Source organism: Schistocerca piceifrons, chromosome 4 (assembly GCF_021461385.2).
Source record: "Schistocerca piceifrons isolate TAMUIC-IGC-003096 chromosome 4, iqSchPice1.1, whole genome shotgun sequence".
In the NCBI taxonomy this organism is placed as follows: domain Eukaryota; kingdom Metazoa; phylum Arthropoda; class Insecta; order Orthoptera; family Acrididae; genus Schistocerca; species Schistocerca piceifrons.
This window is the reverse complement of record NC_060141.1, coordinates 473,888,553-473,905,895: the sequence shown is the minus strand read 5'-3', so window position 1 is coordinate 473,905,895 and position 17,343 is coordinate 473,888,553. Positions and strand designations below refer to the sequence as shown.

Genomic DNA, 17,343 nt, shown 5'->3' with positions numbered 1-17,343 from the left:
GTGCGCAAATAAAAAATTATCTGCATTTTCCATTCTTCTTTTGCAATTGAGCTTTGCACAGCAATTGGAAAAGTTAGAAGTATGTTATTTCTGTGGACTGTTATGTTTTGATTTATAAATTATTACTTTGTGCACAAAGTTTAAAACCAATTTTACATAAAAAAAGTCGAGCACATGTAATAGCTCCAGCCTGAAAAGGAAAATCCTGCTATGCTATGAAAAAAAAAAACACCACCCTCAATAATTCGCCTTATACTTTTTCCTTGGGATGATAATTATACTTTGTCATCATATTTTAAAAGTTTGTAACCTATCAAAGAACTAAAGTAAATGTAAAGAATAATCTTGGAGCTTGGTCCTTTTTTAGTATGTATTACTCTTGAAGATACATCCGTTACACGTGCCAATAATGCTTTAAATGGCCGCTTTCGTAGGCCTGATGTTCTCCTAAGTGGCCAGTCTCCAAAGTGTTAAACATGTCAATAAATGTATACTTCCTTCAACATACACTGCTTGACAAATGCTATGGAAAAGCAAAATAACAGACATTAATAACGTATACATTTGACACCAATGAGACCTCCCTCCAACATAAAGATTGATATTGGACTCTCAGTAAGATACACACCCTCCTTGAACATTAATGCATATTTTGCACTTGTTATTCACTCTGATTACCAGACAGCTGAGGAGTCCTTGGGGACTCCTCTCTCAAGGAAGTTTTCAGTTATTGCATGGTTTAGATCCAGGAGAGTAGGCAGACCATTCCATATGTTCATCTTCACTCTCCAGTGTGTCCACCTCCTCATCTTTCCTGTGTGGGCGGGGACTATCATCCATAAACAGAAAATCCAGGCCTACCACACTCCTAAACACACACACATGATCCAGAATAATCTCCTTGCAACACTGGTGCTGTAACAGTATGTCAAGCAAAAATATGTAGTGGCATTCAGGCATTATGTATAATACCTGCCCACACACCATAATGCCTGAACCATACCAGTGACATTTATGGATATTCTGTAGTGTATAATGTGTTCCCCCTCTGCCCACACTAACAAGTAGCCAGAATCACTTGCCACAGTGAAGCAGGTTTCATCGGAGAACATCTTTCTGTACCACTGTTGTTTACCCCAACCAACGTTCTTTCTCGATGACGGCGTAGTTGAAGTGGGATGGATTTAACAAGCTTTTGAGCATACAAACCAGCCCAATTTAATTGTCACAAAATGGTTCTGGCAAAGAGATATGCACTGGCACCAATACCGGTAGCGCTTGCAAGGTCTGCAGTGACCTGCCAAGGAATGAGATGTCTGTTCCTTTTCGCCAGTAGGGCTATGTAGCGATCCCCTTGTGGCGTGATGGCCTGTCTAAAACCACTGGCATGCCTTTACATATTATATGCACTTACATTGGCCTTTTTTAATCATGAGATGACATGTTTGGGACACACCCATTACTGTGGCCACAGTAGTGACGCTTTGACTGGCTTGCAATCAAATGATGCCTTGCACATGTGTTGCTGCACCACACACAGAATGTCGCACTAATGAGTTGTCCATCTACCTTCATCAAACACCGGTACTGCATGAACGGTCAAAAGCACACTGAGCATTCATGCACAGGCTTTGCTGCAGTTAACACGTCTCGCCCTTTGCATTTCACTTTACTATCATTGGTTGGGTGTCATGTAGTAAGTGTCAGCTATTCCTCATAGCAATTATGAAGCAGTGTTCTTCTTGCTTAATGATGGCAGTGAAATTAGAGACATACATGGACTATTGATAATCTTTCTCCTCATATAGCATCTGCTAATAGAATAGGATGGGGGTGGAAAGGTACATTATGAACCTTCTTTCACACACTTCATAGTGGCTTGCAAAGTACAGGTTTGGATGTAGTAATTTGCAGATCCATCAGTTACCTTCTGCACAATCTTCTCAGTCTCTCTTAACTTTTTAAAAAACAGAACTACTTAATTAAAAAGCTATAATGTATTTACTTGCATTCTGTGTGTGTTTTTCAGTGAAGGTGAAGCTATCCACTGTTATGAAGAAGAATGTCGACTTAAGTGCCAGCATTGGAACTGGAATTGTAAAATGGTGGAAATGTTAGAGGAGAAATGCTTTTGGATTATACGGGGATATCTAAATCATTGGAAGTGTTGGACAGATGCATACACAAACACAGATGTAACAAATGACAAAAATTCCATCTAAGTATCGAAGAATGGGTAGGAATTGCTGGTAAGAGTTTATAGGTTAACAGCTACAGATTTCTAGAGAGAATGTGAAGAAAATAGTCGATGTTCCTCATAACAGGAAGACTGCCACATTTAAAAAAGAAGTGACAACTACATATCTAATAATTTTGTCACATGTTAGCTGACGTGATGTAAAACGTGACACAAATAGCTATTCTTTTACAAGCAGTTATCAACTGGAAAAGTGTGGCTGAAAAAAATCTACTCACAGATTCAACAGTATTAACCATACCAGATATGTTAAGAAGCATTTTCACTCCTATCAACGTGTGGAGGCAGTATGTTGGTTATCTCTGCCTAGGCACTGCAGCACCCAGGGTGGGCTGGGGTGTCACACGCGTCAAAGATTCATCCTCCATTGCTGGTGGTGGATATCTAAATTTTGGATTACGAATTAAAGATGCTACCCCACAGTCCTATCCAGTAATAGAGAGAGAATATTTGACAATAGCAACCCATCATGCTGGTGAAATGTCAGAAAAATAATTAACCCTTAACTCACAAGGTGTGGTCTCAGAGAGAGCAAAAATTTTTGAGCTCACTCTCCAAGGTCAGTTCTGGCAGACTGCTTATATATCCCCACTACCATCCTTGAATCGCAACCCTACATTTTCTTGATGTCACCTTCTTTGTTTGCTGTTGACACCTTGCAGGATCAAGTCAGTTTAAATGATCTTTTTGAAGAAATTGTTGTCGGTTGATGGAAGAAGATTTCAGTGATATAGATCAGAGGGCTGGAAAAGATGGTGTTTTTACAACAACCAGTGATCACAATTCTGCTAGCGGAGAATCATTCAGAGAAAGAAGCTTAGAACAATTGTGGTGGGGTCCTCTGTTTCCCGTATAAAACACTTAAAGTGCTTCTTAAAATCGAATGTATTCTCTGTGGTGATAAAGAAAACTGTGGATCACAACACTGATTGTAACTTTCGCAGATTGTCTTTTTGTACCTATTGAGGGCAATTTTTATGTGCAAGTTTGAACCCCCGAGACATAATTTTTGAGAATGTAAAATTCAGTTCTGTAACAGTTCATTTATGTGTAGTACCTAAAAATAACACGCAAAATGTGTGATAAAAAGTAAATTCCAGCAAGCTTAACCCTTCGCAATAAGGTCAATAATATTTAAAAACACTAAAGTAATTCTAAAACTAAATGTTATTTAACTTTAATTAAAATTTTCAAATGATTTGCACCTTAAATCTGTTTAAATATAGAGGTCCAGAGACCACATCTCGTACGCATTATAGAAAAGTCACCTTGTGAGTTATGAGTTAACCGTTTCATTCCCAGTGTTGATCCTAGGCAATACAGTATACTGTGTATCAATCCTTAAAGTCATCTTGTTGTTAAGGGACAGCATGCTTCTAGTATGACATTTTGCCACTTGTTGGTGCATGTACCCACTTCTTGCATGAATCTCTCCAGCTATGATGTCGTGTTACATTATTGTCTACACGTGGCTGTTGATGTGGTGTATTTATTTTTATTTTACTTTTATTTTACGAATGAATTGTTATTTCTTTGGTACTATGATGATTACACTTGCATTATTGCTCTGACAATGGTCACCATCAACAAAATAATGTCTGACATAATAATATACCTTGATACAAATGTGCGATGTCCGTGAACACTGTAGGGATTAAAAGGTTAGTAACTGTCAAGAAAAAATAAATAAATAATAGCCTATATTTTGCTGTTTATATTGAAAAAATGAGTGATAAATTGAGATCTTATTCCTATACATATTACATTTTCTTTGTTTCAGGTTCTGCTGTGACTAGCCAACAAGCTGGGCTTTGATCAGGGGCGAAAACTTGTGTATATTGTAATGACTTTTTTATAGACAAACTAGACTGTGACAATGGAACATTACATTAAAAAACAAATGACCATTGAAGAAATTCCTGAACTTCTTGATTTTGTAAACAATGGAAACATGTCAGAAATTAATGATACATCTGACAATATTGATTAACACTTTATTTTTGTGTGATAAAGTGAACTAGTGACGAAGCTCAAAATCTTGATCATACCAGTGAAGTTCACTTGCCAGCGAAGTTCATTAAGTCCTTTCTGTCCATCCCTGCAATAACTACTGCCAGAGTATCTGATGTAAATTTGTCTGTATCGGGGCCTACTACAACCACAAATTTATCGAGTAATTCATCTTCTTCTCAGACAATATATGCACAAAAACGTCTCGGACAAAAATCATACAGATGAGTGGAATGCAAGAAAATAGATTTAGAACTGCCCAACATTACATGGTGGAATTATCTCCTGCCCCCTCCAGCAAATCTGAAAACTCCTCATGTATTTCAAAACATTTGTTACACATGATATTATAAAATGAAATCTGTATTCAAAGCAACTTGTAAGCTCATCGAAAAGATGGAGAGGTACTCAACTGTATACAGGTTGAAACTGAACAGCTTATGGGACTGATAAAAATGCCAGCTAACAAATTGCACTGGCTCTGCAGCATGTAGATATCATCCTACTGCAGATATAATGAATTTAAATAGGTTCCAAAAACTTGAAAGTATTTTCATACCAAGGGTAACACCAACCAAAAATCAAGAACAGGTCCAAAATATGGTAAACTATTGGAAATACGGCCATTGCTTGATACTCTTCTTCAAGGTATGAAAGCAATTTCACTAGAAGAATAAAATTCCATCGACAAACACAGTGCACCTTTCAGAGGCTGCAGTGTATTAGAAATAAACCACCCAGATGGGGATTCAAGATTTTCATGCGAACTGGTTCACCTGGAATTATGGTATAATTTTCATTCTTATGTGGCAAAGATACTTGTGGTGATTTTGGACTTGATTTTTCTGCGGACATAGTAACGGCACTTTGAAATTTTTTTTCTCGGTAAATCTTGACAAAGTATTCTTTAATAACTGGTTCTCATCCTTGCAACTGGCAGTAGTATTAAAACTTAAAGGTATACTCTGTATTGGTACTATTAGACAGGACAGAACGGGGTATTGTCCTTTGGTAAATGAAAGAGATCTGAAAGAAGCGGAGCATGGTTGAGAGTTGAAACTAACAAGGGGAGGCCACGAAGTTTGGAATGCGGATTTACTGCAAATTTCATACACTTGTAGTACTCCCTGAGGACAACAAAATATGTAACCAGTAGTGTGTACTTCTCAAGCATTATTGAGAAAATCGCAAGATAATTTCAGTCATCAAGTATGTACCTGTGCGTGGCCGTTATTATCACGAAGCACATGCAGCCAAGTGGTTAGTGTCCAAGCCCCGTAATCGTAAGTCGTTGGTCACTGGATTTAGTCCCGTTCGTCACTTTTTTTTTCCCCAACACAGTCATATTCTTTACTATTTATATTACAATTGATATAACAGGAAAAATACGTGTAATCAGATGAACTTTTATTAAATTTACAATGTCATTTGGCAGTCTACAAAGTTTTATCATCACAAATAATATAATATTCATAACTACTGACTAGTAAACAACCAACGAGGGGAGGGCCAGGGTAGAATGGGGGATCATTTGACGGTTAACTTGCGTAGCGGTGAGACCTTGCTCATATAGCAGGAAGAAATAATGTACGTGCGAATTGTTCGTGAAGTATAAAACTTTACATCGTGACTAGAAAAATGGAAGTGGCACCCGGTTCGTCGAGAAATGCAGACAAGGAATGTCATGAATATTCACTCCATGTGCAGATGTGAAACGTCGTTTGAAAGATGCGTTCGTATATTGTGAGAGTATTCTTCAAGAAGCAGACGCCATTGGTACAGAAGCATCAGCAACAATTTCTGCCAATGGTGATTGGAGAAGAACTGTATTGGGCTACCATGGAAATGTTAGGAGAAAAAATACTCATCACTGACGAGGACCTTATTCATTTTGATGAAGTGGACATAGAAGATCAATTCCGTCAAGTCTAAGAAAATTCATCTGATGATGAAGATTATGAGCCAGCAGAAAAGGCGTCAAAGGGCGATTATGTTCCATTGGAGACCAAAATAAAAGTTGTTAAACTGGCAAAAGAACACCCCAAATGGAGTCTTCGAACTCTCCAGATAAAAGGGTCTAGAAGTTTGACAAGAAAAGACGAATTGAAGAGATGGGAAGAAAACATAAAATCTGGAGGATCAACGATCGATAAATATTCGGTAATTGATGCGTGGACCTATGACCATTTCGTTGAGTCTCGCCAAAATTATGAGCAAGAAAGTGTTCATTTTTATCACTCTACATCTAATTTTCTATATCTTCAACAACCTCATTGAAGAAATAATTATATTAATAAAATGAAACTTTGATTTTACTTTTCAGGTAACAACCAGAAACCTACAGCAGTGGGCTTTGGCTGCTGCAAGCCAATTCCAATCTGAGAACTTCATCTTCAAAGCATCGCTTTCATGGATAAAAAAATTCAAACTATGGCACAGAGTTCGGCAGAGGAAGATAACGCAGTATGTGAGTTTGAGGGAATGCATGTCTGCGGAAGAAATGTTGGAAGCCACGAGAAAGTTTCAATTGCAGACAAGGGCAGTCATCCGGAATTTCGAAAAAAAATTTGTTATCAATACAGACCAGACAGGTTGCCAGTACCAGTCCACAAACAACAGAACTCTCGTTGAAAGAAATTCAAAGATCATGTTTCTCAGAAAGTGCAATATGAATAAGGTGACGCACTCGTACACGGCACAATATGTGATAACATTGTGTGGCGAATTATTGCCACACGTGTTTCTTTGTTTGCGAGAAGCCACGGGGAACTTTGGACCAAAGGTTCAGAACACCATTGACAAATTAATGGAAGATATTCTGAATGTCATCGTAATGAGTTTGAAATCCGGGAAACTGACCATGCAATTATATTGTTCATTTGTATCTAGCGTCATGCTTCCCTACGTGAAGAAAGAAAAATTCTTATTAATAACAGATTCTTGGGGGGATCAGACAAATCCTGGTTTGTACGACGAAATTTTCACCGATGACGAAGGACTTGGAACATGTATGGTTAAAGTCGTACCTCCGAAATGCACGCCAATTTACCAACCGTGCGATGTTTATTTCTACAGGCAAGTTAAACATTTCATTGAGCATCTTCAAAATTGTTCTTATTTAATCGAAAGAGAAATTGCTACTTGTGAAGAAGCCATTAAAATACACTCGATACTGCATGAACAATTATCAGCGCCGATATTTAAGGAAATGCTGTGTTATGCGTGGTTTGCTTCCAAATTATCAGATGAAAGAGAGGTTTTTAAAAATTTTAGCGAGGTTTGTTTTCCCATGGAAAACCTCAAAAGACCATGCGTATGTGGAGCATTTATTCAATGCAACTGGTGCCGTTTAACTTTGTTTTCCATGTTTTTACGAAAAATACCATCCTGAAACTTGTACACGTAATGTTGAAAGCGATCATTAGTTGTACATCTTTTGAAAGCTGTGGCAGTCAAAACATGAAGGTAACATGTAGTTTCGGACTCCTTCCAGGTATAACGGATTTCTCAAATCACGGACAAGCAAACATTTTCAGTATCAGTTTATGTTTATATTGTTTATATGGTGCGGAGACCTGGACATTGAGGAAGGAAGATGAAAGAAGTTTGGAGGCACTAGAGATGTGGTTATGGAGAAGACTGGAAAAAGTGAAATGGGAACACCGAGTAAGGAATGAAGAAGTATTAAGAAGGGTTGGAGAAGAAAGAGAAAACAGAACTAGATTGGACATTGTTTGAGGAGGGACTGTTTATTGAAGGAAGGAATGGTAGAGGGGAAAAGGGGAAGAGGAAGATATCAAATGCTGGACAATATCAAAGGAGACAAATATTCAGAAATGAAAAGACTGGCTATGGACAGACAAAAGTGGAAGAGGCTTTACCCACGACAAGACCTACCGTAAGGCAGAATACCATAATACTACTACTACTACTACTACTACTTCTACTTCTTATGCATTTGGTCGTTTACTAGTCAGTAGTTATGAATATTATATTATTTGTGATAATAAAACTTTGTAGACTGTCAAATAACATTGTAAATTTAATAAAAGTTCATCTTATTACATGTATTTTTCCTGTTATATCGTTTGTAATATAAATAGTAAAGAATATGACTGTGTTGGGTGGGGGGGGGGAGTGACAAATGGGACTCGATCCAGTGACCAACGACCTACGATTAACCACTCAGCTGCCGCCACTTCGTGATAATAACGGCCACGCACAGGTACACATTTGATGACTGAAATTATCTTGCGATTTTCTCAATAACGCTTGAGAAGTACGCGCTACTGCTTACAGATTTTGTTGTCCTCATGGATTACTACAAGTGTACAAAGTTTGCAATAAATCTGCATGGCCTCCCCTTGTAAGTCTAACCTGTCCCTAATCTAGTGGTTTGATTGGAAAGCCGTCAATTTCATATGCTGCCATAGATCTGGAATCTAAAAGCAAAAGGTGGTGTGCTACAGAAAAGAGTCCATAGATGTGGACAGACGGTTTTTTGTAAAATAGTACAACAAATTCATGAGAGGGGTAAATCTGACATGCTTCTAGGGTGGTATAGAAATAGAACTGACATATGATCTAAGAGGTGGTATATGAGACTGGTGTTCTGGCATTGTGTCATTGGAGGTTTTTTTTTTTTTTTTTTTTTTTTTTTTTTTTTTTTTTTTTTTTTTTTTTTTTTTTTTTTTTTGGGGGGGGGGGGGGCGCGTTAGCAGTCATAAACAGTTGGCTATTGTACATACGTCATCAACAGCGACTGGGGAAAACCAGTGAGTACTCACTGATGCAATTTCAAGCTGATATATCAACAGATTCGACACAGAGTAGAAAATTTGATATGAAAAGGAAAGGGACACCAAGCATTTGAGAAGAATCTATGGAAAAGAAAAGTGCAACAATCAACAAAACTAACTGCTAATGTCAGATATGACAAAAATGGTCATTGGGCACAGTATGATGTCAAGCAAGCATGGTGCAAACTCTGCCCAAAAAGCTGTGCACATATCATCTGCAGAAAATATGGTGTACATTTGTGTACGATAGAAAAAAAGAACTGTTTTTACCACATGAAGTAATGTGCATTTATAGAAACTGTTGATGTCTTTATATCAGTTGACAGTTTAACACAGTGTAGGCAATTTTTGTTTTTCATTAACTTTTATTCAGTTTTTGTACCCAGTAATGCTAACAGTAAACACTTCACAAAATAAATGTTAACTTGTTTCAGATTTATAATATTTTCCATCTCTTGGGTTAGTGTTATGTTTCTCATTTCATTTGACTGTTGAGTCCCCACTGTTGGCGTGCACTGTATTAATACAGAAGAAGATAGTGAATTTTAATATCTCAATTGCTGAATTCATAATATGGAAATGAAAGGTTGAACAGGTGCCAGCCAAAAATCACAGGATGAAAGCAAACTGGCAATATGCTAACATGGAAATCTTGCAGTTTGCTTGTGTGTTTCTTATTTGTTGTGAATTGCTCAATAAATATTGAAATTAATTGTATTATGAGACTGTCCTGCATACCATCTGATATTATTATTGTTACATAATTTTACATTATGAAATTGTAACATGTGTTAGTATCATTTATCCCTTACAACTCAGCTATTGATATCACATTATCCAAAAGTTTTTATCCATTAAAGTTTTACTTCTGTTGGCTTCTAAGTACGGAAATTAACAAAGCACCCTGTGTTCAACTTAACAATACTGACAGTCTTCCAAAAGCAGTGTAATGAAATAATGCACCCAGTTCACAAATATTATGTACAATATCAGCAATTCATTAATATTTCAGGTGGTAGTTGATGTGCATAAGGGAAACTAGTCTGTGTTCCTTCTGCTCGTACACTGATGGATGCCACAGCACATGCCCTGCTGACCATCTCAGTTAACAACAACTTTGGGCAGCGTGCGAGGAAGAATGCCAGTGCACCCAAGAATGAATCTCCAGCACCCTATAACATAAAGACACATATTTATATTTTCTGTTGGCAACTGAATTTTTCTGACAGTAGTTTTTGGTGAGCTATTTGACAGATACCACCTGTACAGTTAAGATGATGGGACTCATGAATATGATGAAAACTGTGACACTCTCTTAGGAAAAGCTTTCCCAGCAAACGTCCAGACTGACAATGAGAAAAAAGTGATAACTAGTCGCATGGATTCCTTCAACTGCCATTCCCCTGCCTATTTGACCGATAATTTCTATTGATTCTGTTATAGACAACCTGCAAACCTCTTACAAGATAAGCATCTACTGTGAAGTTTAAGAGGTAGTTTGATTTTCTGTGTTTGAACTCGCAACCAATGTATTTGGTGAAAGAGACAGTATTTTATTGTTTATTGTTAAATATTCTCATAACTCAAATGATTTTTTTTAAGCCGATACTCACATGCTGTCGCATCAACACTATTGAACAAGTCTGATTGTAACAAAATGAATTCAGCAGATTATTTTCCCAAATACAATAATAAATTACAATCTTGCACAGCTGTATTATTGCACAATGTAAGCAAACATTAGATAAACACCCTAAAACTTTCACAGTGTGTGCATTCCCCCCACCCCTATTAGTAACAACTCACGTGCCCTACTCTGTCCATAAAAAAACCTAACGTAACAGACCTAAACACATTTATATTGAAGCAAATGACAGCACAAAAAAATTATTCACAGAAAATCTGTCTTGAAAAAATATTTAAAATTTATCATCTGTGGAATCTGGAATGGAGTTAGTGATTAGCAATAATTCAGTCACTCCAACTGGTCCATTGAGTATGTGACTCCTAGAATGATGAGGCAAAAAATTATGACTGTCTGCTTAAAAGCAAGTTGATCCAACTTTGGAACACAATACAACAGCAATTCTGTATGGTATAAATTAGGCAAGCCCTTGGTAGGTTTCTGGAGATGTTTAAGCTCAGGTCATGCAAAAATTTTGGACCAATGGTTTCTGGGCACAGAGCTGGCACCTGTTGCATCCCAGATGTGTTCCACTGGGTTTGGATCAAGTGAATTTGGTGGCCAAGACACCAGTATGAGTTCTCTGTCACAATCCTCAAACCACTGTAAGAAGATTCTGGCCAAGGGTGTGGGCAGTTACTCTGCTGGAAGACACCAATGCTATCACCATCGAGAAAGATATTGAGCTTAAAAGGATGCAGGCGGTACACAATAATATCTACATAGTCTGCAGCTGTCATGGTACCTTCATTTACTAACACACAACTCACGGAACCCCCGAGTTAACATCCCCCCCCCCCCTACCCCAACTAGATTGCATCTTTGATGTGGTGCATGTTTCAAGCAGTAGTTCACCCGTACAATGATGTATCCGGAAACTACGATTGTCTAGGTGTAACAAAAAATGTGATTCATCAGACAAACTTCCATTGATTCACAGACCAATCTCAATGATCCTCTGCCCACTGCAATTGTTGACAATGTCAGATTAACATGGGAATGTGCAGGGGTTGTGTGCTGTGGAACGCCATGTTCAATAACATGCTGAATGGTGGCAGCCCACACTGATTTACATAGCAGACAGTGTTCAACTTCTCTGTTTTTTGGTGCGGCACAGATGCCCAGCATCTTGTTATTTATTTATGGTTTCACCATCTTTCAACAAGTTTCCATAGATGCTCATGACAGCAGTTTGCAAACAACTGACCAGCTTTGAAGTTTTTAAGATATCTGTCCCTAGACGCTGAGCCGCAACAATCCATCCTTGGTCTAACTTGCTTATGTCAATGGATTTCCCATGGCCCTGTATCTTTGTTAGAATGATTCCCCATTCATTTCTGCTCGGCTCATGTACTTTCCTTATCCTGTCACATGCCTGCAACACCAACAGGTTGCATCCTATCTCGCGATGAGCTGTACAACCAACATGCCTTTACATTTTAAATGCCCCCTTACTCTGTCATTTTGATTTCCTCAATTTAAGTGAAGAAAACAAAAATAAATTGAATAAGTGACCACCTCATGTTTAAAAACAGGTGCAGTGATGTATAACAAAACCAAATACTTGGAAAAATAGGAAGTAGTTGATAGAACTTACTGTTGAATCAACAACTGGTGCAGCACCAAAAGTACTCTTATGCTGTGGAACTGGTATATGGATTGCATCCTTTCCTCCAGCTTCTGCAACTACTGCTCCAAATTCACCCAGTGTCAGGACGATGGAACATCGACCAGATTTGGACCTCTGTTGCAGATCTTTTGCTACCAGAATTGCTTCATTGACGGATGATGCAGAATGGCCTGATATTGTTTCAGCCTACAGTTAACACAATGAATTTGCAATTAGATGCTGATATGATATGCTTCTAAAAGTGTTTCATTAGTGGTAGAATAATTCTCAGAGTAGTAGTGTATAGTAGAGAAATATGAAAATAAAAAGTGTATCGCTAAAACAAATATAGCAGTACAATCAAAACTTAATTGTTTGTAAAGAATGTTACAGGAATTGAGCTTCTTATGGTAACTAAACAATAACTGCGTCACTGCAGATGACATTTCCAAATATTCACCTGGACTATAAGTTCGATATTTGGTTCAACAAAGATCACAATAAATATGTGCAATACACAAAAGAAATGTACCATCAAGACTTTTTTGATCTACAGTGAAACCCTTATTTTGCATTTTTGTGTGGGCCAGATTTAAAAAACGCAAAATTGAGGAAAATGGGTGAATTGAGAAAATGTGAAACCCCCCCCCCCCCCCCCCAAAATGAGCAAAAACACATGTAATTGACATATATGATTAACAATTGCAGTCCACTCCAATAATCTGTACAAAATCTGACTAAGTGAAGGAAATTAACTGTACAATACAATGTTTATACAATAATTTGTGGTAATGAATTTCATCAGTTCTTTCAAAATCACACATGAGCTTTTTCTTGCTGTTACACAACAAAAATTGAAATTGGCATCTGGGTACAAGATAATCCAGCTGTTTTCCGACATGCTACGACTAGAAATTATACATTCAAAACATGTGTTTTTGAGAGATCATCCTTTGTGCTCAGCCATAAAAAAGCAAAAAATTGGTGAACATATTGAACTAAACCAAAAGCATCACAGCAGCTATGTGGTTAAAACACAAGCATAAATGTGGACATCTGCTTAATGACATACTCTGTCACCACTGCTGTTACTGTTTAATGCTTTTCTTATGAGCCACACTTCATATGCTCACCGCTGTTAAAATGTTATTTTAGGCTTGATGAGACAAAGCAAGATGCGAAAAAATGAGTTTACTTCCACAGTTGATGTTACAAGCTTATTAGAATTGGCTCAGTGCATTTCTGTATACTATGTAAAACGTAAATTTGAAAGAAAGCTCCGGTGCTACAGTTTCGCTTCATGCCCTTTATCACTGCTGCCAGTCTTTACAATCCACAATGTGTGGAGCAAAGTATGAACATGAGTAAGGTATGTAGTTGTTGCAACTGTATCAAGTCCAATTTGAACACAAAAGTCTTTAAAATGCGCTATTGCAAAACCCTTGTTCTATTTCCATGTGATGTGTCATAGCACATCATCTGCATGAAAAATACTTTTTCAGCACTTCTCAAAATGCTTTCACCCCTACCTGCATTCCTGTCACTGCAGGGCCACTCCCTCTCTCCACATCGCTAGTAGGTGAGCCACTTTACTTACGTTAGTGTGGTGTGGTGGCTGCAATGGATATCGGGTAAAGTCACCAGCCAATAAGAGTTCACTAGCTAGAAATGGGCAACATTTCCTCGATTATGACTGAGCATATTCTTTGAGTCTGTGTTTGAATTCAAAAGGTTGCACCGAGCATGGATTACATCAGCATTTCCTCTTTCACAAAAGACCAAAATATTCCCTTAACTCCACCACCACCCGTGGTGCAAACCACCTGTCTTTTGTGCCACTTATAGCTCTTTCAGTAAAACCAATATCAACAGGAAGAAAATGGGACAAAGTCAAGCAAGATGTCGCGTAAGAACTTAGAATTGAGTAAACCTTACTAAGGGGAGGGGGGGGGGGAGCAGGGAATTTAATTTGTAGCATTAATCTTACAGGTTTTTCAAAGGGGCTATGAATTTATGGTTCAGAATTGCAAAAAACGTAAAATGGGGAATGTAAAAATCGAAGTTCGCAGTAATGATTATAAAAAATAATGTCATACCTATGTTGTTATGACTCTAAGAAAAACATTAATTTTTGTAATTAGTGGTACTCCATTTTTCATTAACAATAAAATATGATTGCGGCTCATGTGAGAACATTAAAAGTACGACAAATTCAGAAGAGGACAAGAATTTTTATATTTATCAACAAGATTTTCCAAACACCAAGGGCAAAGAGCCATGAGGGAACACAATACTACCACATTTATAGCAATGAACAACAATCCTTACCACAACAGGCTCATTCTGTGTCAGCAGCTAAACACATGGGATAACTTGCAGACTGGCAACAATGATCGCACTTGAGGTGGCAAAAGACCCGAACATAGAATCTACCCCAATATTCACACAAACATCATTAAAGTTATGCTGGTGTTTGAGAAAGTCATTAAAAAAAATCTTACTTATCTTGTTGAATTCTGTTAGCTCATAATTTATTTTTTTAGGTGATTGTAATATATTGGTATCCCAGACTTTCATGCATGACATGAAAAACTGTCTCCTCACATTTAGTGTACATACATTTTTATGCATCAAGACAAGCATAGGATAGACAAACTGCACAACAGCAGCATATTTTATCATAACCAAATCATTGGTACATGACCCAAAGGACACTCCATCTTTTACGTTGTGCAGTAATCAGGATTAACAAATGCCAATGTGCCAAAGGTGTACCATGAGTATCGTAACTCTAGGAAAATCTGCAATGGTGAAGGCAACTGCTGTGGTTAAGGCATGTTAATGACAGTGATTGCCATTGACTACTGATTGTAATAGTGGACAAACGGGTCATAATGTGGCCAAACATTCATTACTTTTGTGCTGGATGGTGATAAAAATCAGAGAGTAACTTTATCAAGAACCACCTCCTTGCATGGGATACAGAAACCAATACTCCACAGCACATCACATGACATTAGGACAGGTGCAGGAACATTGTCATTGGACATTCAAAGCAAGGGAAAAGATCTCCTGGACTGATGAGTTGCAATACACACAGACTACAGGATGTGAGTACTTTGAAACTCTCATAAGATGATGAACATCACTTTGCCAACAGTGCACTTTTCTGGCAATTGTTAGAGAACAGTTCCATAACTGTTTTTTTGAAGCACAGACAACCACTGCTTAACCCTTTTGCTGCTGTGGATGTCCATACATTTCCTGCACTGCCGTTACCCAGGTGCTGTGGACATGGGTTTTCCTAGAGTGCATCCTGTGCCGCTGACCTCACTGCTGCAACAAGTTGCTTCCTTATCTCGGGGGAATAAAAAAGTTTCAAGTATTTATCATGCAACATATGTGCCTCATTGCCTCCTATCGTTTGCAAAACACCTCATTTTGGTATCTTAAATAATTTATGAGATATGATGATGGTAATGTCAACATGATTTGTGATGCATGAGGACATGATTGGGTGTGTCACGTGTGACCAACTGTCACATATAAAGCCCAATGACTAGAGAATGAAATGAGGTATTGTTCTGCTCTCAATTTTAAATAAAATTTTGATATCTTATGTGCATTTCACTAACTGCAGTGTATGATCTAAAACCAACTAAACAAAACATTTACACAATGCTTTTTTACTTCTGTAAACTCTGTAAAATTTTGTGCAATATTTTACTTAATTTGGTGCAGCAAAGTTAAGTATGACAGGTAACAAAAATAAATTCAGTTCTTTATTGAGCAAAGATATCAGACCAGAAGATTTGCAAAAAACAAATTTTTTCCGTTAATATTTTCAAAAAATCGGATGATAAGTATTTCATATCAGCCAGAATGCTATAGCTCGGCACATGCACCAGCATTTGGTGAGCCATACAGCCACAGGAAAAGCTGCCCTCAGCACAGAATGCAAACATCACATCTGCAGCAGTGAAAGGGTTAATAATACTCAAATTTACCAGTTGTGGTGATGAAGTCATGCTATTTCATTTTCATCAAATCAATCTTTGAAATGATCTTCTCCATCACCTTTCATGGAAAATTTTATTGGCAATTCCATAGCTGATAAAGCATTTGTCTGTAAATAGACATTTTACAGTTATGTTGCCAAAACTAGAAGCAAGAATGAAAGATAGATAAATAAAGAAATAAAATAAAAACCCTGTAGTCATGGACCGTCTATTTCCAGAACAATATGGGCCATTTTTATTTTAGCAGATACAATACTGTACTCAGAACAGTGCCTCCATGACAAAATGGGTATGATTGTTTAAAATGATTTCGTATCACACTACCTTTCTTTCCGGTGTGGCTGCAGGAGCCAATGAACATTCATCCCCTCCTCTCATTACAGAACCTCCATCATGCTTTATTAGTTTCCTTTGCCTGATACCCATCTCATCTCATGTGGTGGTAATAGTATAAAAGTAGACTTACCAGACAGCTATTATGCTGTTGTTAGAGAGAGAGAGAGAGAGAGAGAGAGAGAGAGAGAGACAATAACACCCAAAACAAAAATAAAAGAGAAACCACTGAAATCTAAAATACTTTGACTTTTAGTAGAGACATGTTCGTTACGAATTATCAGAGTAGTCAGTTTCTGTCACTATTTCATTGACACTTTGTTTGCTTTAAGAATATCAAGTTTACTCACTTTTGCATCAGTTGTCATTCCCTTAGAGATAATAATCTTACAAGCACAAGAATCAGCCAGACAAAAATTTTGCAAGAAAAAAATGTTGGTTTGGTATTTATCTTCTCCACAACTAGATTTATGTGAAAGATATAACATTTGTTATTGATTACAGTCATGTCTTGATGTTTGTGCACTCAAACAGTGTATCACCTTTTTACCTCTCAATAAACACGACACTGCACTGGTAATGCTGATGGTCACACTCTAACATTTGTACTAAGCACTGTTTGCAACAATTTT

The 17,343-nt window shown here is 37.5% G+C and overlaps 2 protein-coding genes across 7 annotated transcripts in view; one reads left to right on the top strand and one right to left on the bottom strand.

Annotated features, from left to right (window-relative positions):
• LOC124794723 (L-seryl-tRNA(Sec) kinase) overlaps positions 1-4,237 on the top strand; it is a 52,005-nt gene extending 47,768 nt beyond the window's left edge. For all 6 annotated transcript variants that reach the window (XR_007016602.1, XR_007016601.1, XM_047258312.1 and 3 more), the window contains 2 exons: positions 2,030-2,249; positions 4,038-4,237. The gene's annotated coding sequence lies outside the window, so the exon portion shown is untranslated. The remainder of the gene's footprint in view (positions 1-2,029; positions 2,250-4,037) is intronic.
• Positions 4,238-9,411: 5,174 nt separating this feature from the next.
• The window catches only part of LOC124796281 (ribokinase-like), a 57,021-nt gene continuing 49,089 nt past the window's right edge, over positions 9,412-17,343 (bottom strand). The window contains exons 6-7 of the mRNA XM_047260398.1: positions 12,348-12,566; positions 9,412-10,238 (exon numbers count right to left, since the gene is read on the bottom strand). Of these exons, the coding sequence (XP_047116354.1) occupies positions 10,056-10,238; positions 12,348-12,566 (402 nt within the window). The 3' untranslated portion in view covers positions 9,412-10,055. The remainder of the gene's footprint in view (positions 10,239-12,347; positions 12,567-17,343) is intronic.